The sequence below is a fragment of the Gavialis gangeticus genome, unplaced genomic scaffold (genome assembly GCF_001723915.1).
Source record: "Gavialis gangeticus isolate Ggan-Ray unplaced genomic scaffold, GavGan_comp1, whole genome shotgun sequence".
NCBI lineage: Eukaryota > Metazoa > Chordata > Crocodylia > Gavialidae > Gavialis > Gavialis gangeticus.
This window is the reverse complement of record NW_017728959.1, coordinates 1,176,727-1,184,522: the sequence shown is the minus strand read 5'-3', so window position 1 is coordinate 1,184,522 and position 7,796 is coordinate 1,176,727. Positions and strand designations below refer to the sequence as shown.

At 45.7% G+C, this 7,796-nt stretch overlaps 1 protein-coding gene across 8 annotated transcripts in view; it reads right to left on the bottom strand.

Annotated features, from left to right (window-relative positions):
• Positions 1-7,796, bottom strand: part of TSPOAP1 (TSPO associated protein 1) — a 253,233-nt gene that overhangs the window by 5,264 nt on the left and 240,173 nt on the right. For 4 of the 8 annotated variants that reach the window (XM_019507166.1, XM_019506984.1, XM_019507250.1 and 1 more), the window contains one exon: positions 33-1,279. In XM_019507166.1, the coding sequence (XP_019362711.1) occupies positions 1,073-1,279 (207 nt within the window). In that variant the 3' untranslated portion in view covers positions 33-1,072. Of the gene's footprint in view, positions 1-32; positions 1,280-7,796 lie in introns of those variants that run through there. The other 4 variants (XM_019507550.1, XM_019507077.1, XM_019507394.1 and 1 more) reach the window with 2 other exon arrangements.

The window sequence follows — 7,796 nt, the reverse complement described above, 5'->3', positions numbered from 1 at the left end:
AAAACGAAGACCCCATTGAGACATGCAAAGAAATAAATATGGCCATAAAAGGATAGAAACCACATAGTACAAAACTCCTTGGCTTAGAAAGGGATGCATCCTTAATGCGAGGGACAGGTTACCTCATATGAAAACAGCAGCAAACTCCCTGGCAGGGCTCTGCTCCCAGCTCTGCTCTCCAAAAACTCAGTCAGGAACACACAACCATTGGAATATGTCAGTCAAATATTTAAATAAGCAAACAAAAAAGAAAGAAAAAAAATAAGGCGGAGTCCCCAGATAGCTATGATCAACATGCACCAACCACCTTCTGGAAGCCCTGGCTCTATGCAGAACTATGAATGTACCCCTTAATGCAAGAATAGCCTTGTGGGTATTGTCTCCTTTCTCCTTGGGGAACCCTCGCAAAGAAGCACAACTGAGACAGAATGAGATGCTCCTAGGCACAGCTGAGTATTTACACCTTTTTCAGTACAAATGTCTCATTCATCCACCCAGAGCCAACAAAGGGGATTCACAGGAAGATAATCAAGTGCAAACAATCTTTTCAGGAAGTGGAGGGGGTGCCAATAGCCCCATCTGAACAGAATAGAGCAGTACCCGGGCACATTATACAAAGAAATCCCAGTATTACAACTAAGGAGTAATTCCTAAAGGGCTGGGGCTTTATTGGGAGCAGCCATTTAGCTAAATTACAGCCAGTATATCACCTTTAGAATTAAAATATTTACAGGGAATGGCTGGCTATGCAGAGTCAGGACACTACTGTGGAGGTAGCCATATCCCTAGTGCCCAGGCTCCTGTCCACACTGCTCTTCTGCAGGAACACTGCTTGCACCCAAGGTGCCAGTTTCACTGGACATGCAACCCAGTGGCAACAGGGCTCTCTGTGAACACCATGTGAAGGAGACCTAGGTTTATGGAGCCACTAGAAAGTTGTAAATAAGCAAAGTCAACTTTTTCCTTATGAAAATACTCTGTGGCAGGTCAGTTTATTGCAGAGGGCATGTCCTGAATTTACAGTCCATGCCTGGCTTATGGACAGGTCTAAATAGTTCAGTAACATCCATTTTCAGTTCTTCTTACTGGACCCTAGTTTTCTGAAGAGCTGTTTTCCCTTGAAGAAGAAGCCTCTCTTTTTTTTAGTTTGAACAGGCAAAACACTGGATTCAGGAGTCTCAAGCACTACTTGCTCTGGACTTGGGACACCAGTGACAGGGCAGGATGGCGGCACTTCAAAGGTGTTTGCTGACAGGTCACCAGGCCCATCTAAATTGAGCTAAACAGGAAAGAAAGACAACAAAAGAAATAGCTGAGTTCAGAGCTAAGCAGTGGCATCATCCCCACGCATACAGCTTACCCAGCAAGACCACCACCAAAGCCCATCCCAGAGACGGTCCCCATTTCCAGCATAGATCAGTTGTCCCATACAAATTCAGCTTTAAAATATTCCTCAGACCTTGCATGAGATCAGGTATCCCCAGCCCTCTAAGTGCTGGGCTATGAAATGGAAGTGTGCCCTCTAAAACATAAGAAGTGCTAAGTTTTGTCACTCCGCAAGTATAAAGCGAGTTCATTGATTCATAGATGCTAGGGTCGGAAAGAACCTCAACAGATCATTGAGTCTGACCCCATGCCTAGGCAGAAAGGGAGTGCTGGGGTCAGATGACCCCAGCCAGATGCCGACTGAGCCTTCTCTTAAAGACCCCCAAGATAGGGGAGAGCACTACCTCCCTTGGAAGCCCATTCCAAATTTTGGCCACCCTTACCGTGAAGAAGTTCTTCCTGATATCTGCCCTAAATCTGCTCTGTCAGTTTGTGGCCATTGTTCCTTGTTTCCCCAAGAGGCACCCTGGTGAACAGAGCATCTCCGATCCCTTGCTGCAACCCCCTAATGAATTTGTAGGCGGCCACAACATCACCTCTCAGCTTTCTCTTGTGGAGGCTGAAGAGGTCCAGGTCCCTCAGTCTCTCCTCACAGGGCTTGTCCTGTAAGCCCCTAACCATATTAGTGGCCCTCCTCTGGACCCTCTCAAGTCTTTCAACATCCTTCTTGAAGTACAGTGCCCAAAACTGGGTGCAGTATTCCAACTGCGGTCTGACCAATACTGCAAAGAGGGAAAGTATCACCTCCTTGGATCTATTTGTCATGCATCTGCTGATACACGATAAAGTGTAATGATTTTTGCTAATGATTTTGTCATGCTGACAACTCATGTTCATCTTGGAGTCCACTATGACTCTGAGACCCCTTTCCACTTCTGTGCTGCTGAGAGGGTCACTTCCCAGCCAGTAGGTGTGCTGGATATTTTTACACCCTAGGTACAGCACTCTGCATTTGTCTTTGTTGTACTGCATCCTATTGTGTACTGCCCACTTTTCTAACCTGTCCAGGTCTGCCTGCAATTGTTCCCTACCCTCCGGAGTATGCACTTCATCCCACAATTTAATATTGTCTGCAAACTTGGACAGAGTACACTTCACACAACCATCCAAGTCACTGTTGAAGATATTGAAGAGTACAGGTCCAAAGACTGAACCCTGAGGGACCCCACTACCCACATCCTTCCAGGTTGACACCGATCCATCTACTACCACTCTCTGGGTGCGACCGCTAAGCTAATTTGCCACCCACAGGGCCATGTAAACACCTATGTCACAGCCTCTTAATTTATTTATGAGAATGGGATGAGATACCGCATCGAAGGCCTTGCTGAAGTCCAAGAAAACGACATCCACCTCTACTCCTGCATCTAAGCATTTTGTGACCCTATCATAAAACAAAACCAGACTGGTCAGGCATGATCTACCTGCTACAAATCCATCCTGGTTTCCCTACTGCATTATTTTTCCCACTGGACTCCCACAAATATGATCCCTCATAACCTTTTCAAAGACCTTTCCAAGGATGGAGGTGAGACTGACTGGCCTATAATTACTAAAATCCTCCTTCCTCCCCTTCTTGAAAATGGGGACCACATTGGCCCTTTTCCAGTCCTCCAGGACCTGACCCAAGCACCATGAGCGCTCAAACAGTTGTGCCAGTGGTTCTGCTATGACACCAGCCAATTCTTTCAGTATCCTCGGATGCAGCTTATCTGGGCCTGCTGACTTGAACACATCCAGTCCAAGTGACTCTGCACCAAGTCAGTGTCGACAGTTGATGGGCTGGTGTCCCTCTGATGCCTATCTAAGAACCCATTAGAAGACTTATCTTAACCCCTGTTCAGACATACTGAGGCAAAAAAGTCATTGAATAGCTTAGCCTTGTCCCCCCTGTCTGTCACTAATGGCTCTTCCTTGTTCAGCAGGGGTCCTATGCTGCCCTGCACCTTCCTTTTACTCCCTACATACCTAAAGACAACAAAAAGTCTTTTTTTTAATTTGTGTTGCCAGCCTCAGCTCTGTAGTTGCTTTGGCCTTTCTGACTGCCTCCCTGAAAGTGCAGGTGGAGTACGTATACTCCTCCTTGGTAGCTCCCCCCTGCTTCTACTGCCTATATGCCTTCTTTTTGCCCTTAGGCTCCCCTGGATTTCCATGTTTAGCCAAGGAAGTCTTTTGGCTCCTTTTCCCTCGTACTGGGATAGTCTCCCTCTGCACCCGAAGGATTGCTTCCTTTAGAAACAACCACCCTTCCTGGACTCCCATCTTGCCAATACTCTTATCTTGTGGTCATTGACTAGATTCCTAAGCACAGTGAAGTTAGCCTTCCTAAAGGCAAGCACTTGCACCCTACTACTTATCTTACCCACCCTACACTGTATGGTCAGTTCGATCGATTGGTGGTCACTGTCTGCAAAGTGACCATGAATCTGCAGCTCCCCTACCAGGTCCTCCCTCATAGCCAACACTAAGTCCAGTAAGGCATTCCCCCTAGTGGGACCATATACCTCCTGTGTTAGATAAAGGTCCTGCACGCAGGTTAGAAGCTATGTGAATGGTTGGATTTGGCTGACTGATCCTCCCAGCATATGTCAGGGTAGTTTAGGTCCCCCACAACAACCACATCCCTAGACTGCACAGCCTCTGAGAGCTGCCTCAAGACAACAGGAGAAAGGAATGCTGGTGAGGTGGTGGGAAGTGGGCCTACCACGCTGTGCCCTGAAGATACCTCATTAGGAATTTTTTTGAGGTGGGTGTTGCTTGTCTCTATGCTATAGCACAATAGCAGGCCACTAGACCTTTCCCCAGCGGCTACAGTCCATCAGGGTGGGTGAAACTGAAGCTCTGAACCTTTCCAGAGTCCCCCAGCACCAGCTGCCATTTGTCTCAACACTGGCTGAAATTAAGCATGGGAGTCAGGATATAACTTGATGGCTTAGTACTGAAAACAGGGAGGAGTTAATTTTGGAGTCCTCTCCAAGAGGATTCAGCACAATGGACTAGGCCACTGGGCAAGACAGGAGAGCCCATGGTCACAATGAACACAGGAAGCAATCTTGCCTTACCTTTTAAAAAAGATGAAGACTTTCACAGACAAGAAGAGTATCACACTCTCTCAAACCTCTCTTAAAGAGGGAGCACCACAACCCCTTCATGGGAGAGTAGATATGAGACAATGTCAGAAGCACTTACTTGACTTAGGAGCCCAAATCTCATGCAGGAGACACTGGCTCCTTAGTGCCTATGGTACTCCTAAAAATGGAGTCTGTCTCACCCAGATGTTCCTGAAAATGCTATCCATGGTATCTTCTGGTCCTACTAGGGCCCTGCTGCCCCTCAGGAGGGGCTCAAAGAGCTCACTCTATCCCACTGCCCATTGGGGTCAGCCACAAACAGACTTTAGGGATGGGAGCATGGATCTTGCAGGGCCCAGCTTCCTCTCAGTAGCAGCCTAGCTACTGGTCAATTCCCAGCAGCTGCAGTTTATCTCCTCTTCTTTGTAATTGCTCCAGGCAGGGGTTCCAGCCAGACACTCCCTGCTGCCCTGCATAACATCTCTTGCCTTCCCTGTCTGAGGTCATGAAGATTTCCAGGTTGGACAGACTCTTTTCCACTCTAGCTGTTAATGCCCAATGGAGCCTTTGACCCTACTCTGTCCTTTCTACATCACCTATACTGATATTACAGATGGACCCAGGCATGGCCAGATATGAATGGCATCCTTCCAGCTGCACCCATCTAAACAAAAACACCTGAACAGCAGCCTGCCAGGCAGGAAGTGAGGGAATATGGATGGTGTGTACACACTGGGAAGGCAGCAACAGAATGCTCTGCACCTTGGCTGGTCTGAAACAGTGTCTTCCATTCAGGACAGTACTAATCTATATGGTTAGGTCCCAGTGAAGTCAGTAAGAGTTAAGCACTTGCTTAAGAGTTTTCTGGAATTGAGACTTAGAAAAAATGGACAGCAAAAATTTCTCCATGGAAAAATGATGAGTCATTGATAGACAGCGCAATGCTCTGCTTGTGGAGGGCAACATCCAAAGAGCTTAGATGTTGCATCAGGAGAGGAACAAAAGAAATATACTTATAAAGGTCATGATAGTGTCATGCTAAATCTCAGTGTCGTTCGTGGATATGCCTTGCTACCAGAAGCCTGTTGGAAAGGCAGGCTGAAGCTGCTGCATAAAGCCAACCCTAGGAGCTGACACTGACTATCTGGTGACAGTACAGCCATTCATCTGGGTTCATTTGTCTGACAGTCTTGAGATCAGTGTCCTGTGCCTAACAGCAGATGTTACCACACTGCTGACCCTCTCTGTGTCACTCAGAAGCAAGTAACAGCAGGAAAGGCAGATGCCCATAATCTCTTTTTCCCATTAGAGTTCTGTTCATCGCTGGCATGGTACAGATGCGTTATTCACTCTACTGATGAATGTATTTTAGGTAGAGGATGAGTTGAAACACTGCGTCTAGGGAGTCAGATCTCATAAACATTTTGTTGTGACTGTGTGCAATACATAGAAAGAGACCATTATTCTGGAGAGGGGGTAAGAAAGATGAAGTCAGCCTTCAGTATAAAGAGTTACCAAATCCTTCAGAGATTCATCTGGCTACTGATGCCAGATGCATGTTAACTCTCAAGTCCACAAGGATAATAGCTAAAGGCATAATACAACAGTTGCCTGCTATGGATAATACAACAGTTATTTCAAAATATCACAAATCACTCTGGTTTCAAAGTCAGAAGGGGCCATAATGAGCCTCTGGTCTGTTCTCCTACATTGCATAGGTCAGAAAATATCACCCTGATATTCCTTCATCAAGCTCATAAACTCCATGTTGAGCTATCTGACACCAATGTAAAGGTATGCGATGGAGAATCCATCCCTTCCCCAGGTTTTAAGGTTAATTACTTCCACTTGACCTTCCTCCCCCAGAAAAAAAAAAACCTGGCACCTTATTTTTATTCTAAATTTGTCTAACTTCATATTCCAACGACTGGATTCTATTCTGCTTTTATCTGCTAATTAAACTTCCAAGGACTATCAGAGATAGTCTTCCATGTAGGCATTTCGAGTGCCTATACACAAGCAGTGAGGCTGCTCTGATGCACCGTAATTACTCAAGTCTGCTGCAGTGTGATAATTATGGTGGTGGAGGCACTTTAAATAAAGCTTGCTCAACAAGCCAGAGGGTTTGGTGCCCCCACAGCCATTTTTCAGCGCAGGAGTGCCAAACCCTCTGGGGGCACCAAACCCCCACAGGGTTTTCAGCACGGGGATGCTTATATGCGAGACGCTCTGGGTGCCTAATGAGAGAGGCTCTTAAAACCACTCTAATTAAAGCCCCCTCCTAAAGCACATGTATAAACTCCCTTAGAGATTATTCATTGTAATAGCAATAGTAATATACCCATTCAATTATTAAGTATCCAGCAGTTAAAAGGAAATGACTAGCTGTGCCCTATGTGATGACAAGCCCTTCTGAACCCAGCTCTAGTTAATGACAGACAAGCATGCACACACACACACTTACACAAACATACACAGAAGTGCATGTACACATACACAACCACACCCATGCACCAGGCCCTCTAAATGATAGGTAGAGGGTGGAACTAGTTCACAGACTCAATGGAAAAATTCAAACTCTGTCCACTTCTCCAAGAAAAAAAATGAAGGCATATTACTGTCAAGATCTTGACAAAAACTGTTAATGTTAATAAAGCATGAGTCTTCACTTTTCTCTCACAATTCTTACTGTCATATTTTTTCTGAAATTTTAAATCAAATGTTAAAAAATAAAAGTAAAATAATTCTCCTCCTCCTGCACAGAGCACTATCGCAGACAAAAGCCCATTGTTCCCACCAGTGCTGTCATGCAGAACAATTATCCACGATTTTAAGGACTGACCACACCAACATTCTTTATTATTTAGTAGGTTTAAGAGGGCACATTTAGACTCGTGTAAAAGGACCACAGTTAGGGAGAATGGGGAAAATTAAGCAAGGAATATAGGGAGTTATTAACCTAGGGGATACTGTTACAACGGCAAAGAAAAGAGCCATATTACATAGGACACTTACACCTCTACTGGATACAGCCTTGTGAACTACTATGCAGGGAAGACCCTTGTCCCAGCTGGAGAGATAGGCCGAATGACAAAGAAGGCCTTTGTTCTAACTATCCCGCAATCATTATCACAGTCCCCAAAACCACCAGATAATTATTCCAAACAATTGCACTCTGCACTGCAAACATATCATAGCTTCTAGGTAGCACACAACCACTTTGGAAGGAAATAGTTTGCCACTGGGCTGTTTCAAGCTGGACTTCCTAACACAACCCAGGGTAGCTAGCTCTCCTACAGCAGGGGAAGGAGCAAACTATGGCTGCAAAGCACTCTAAGG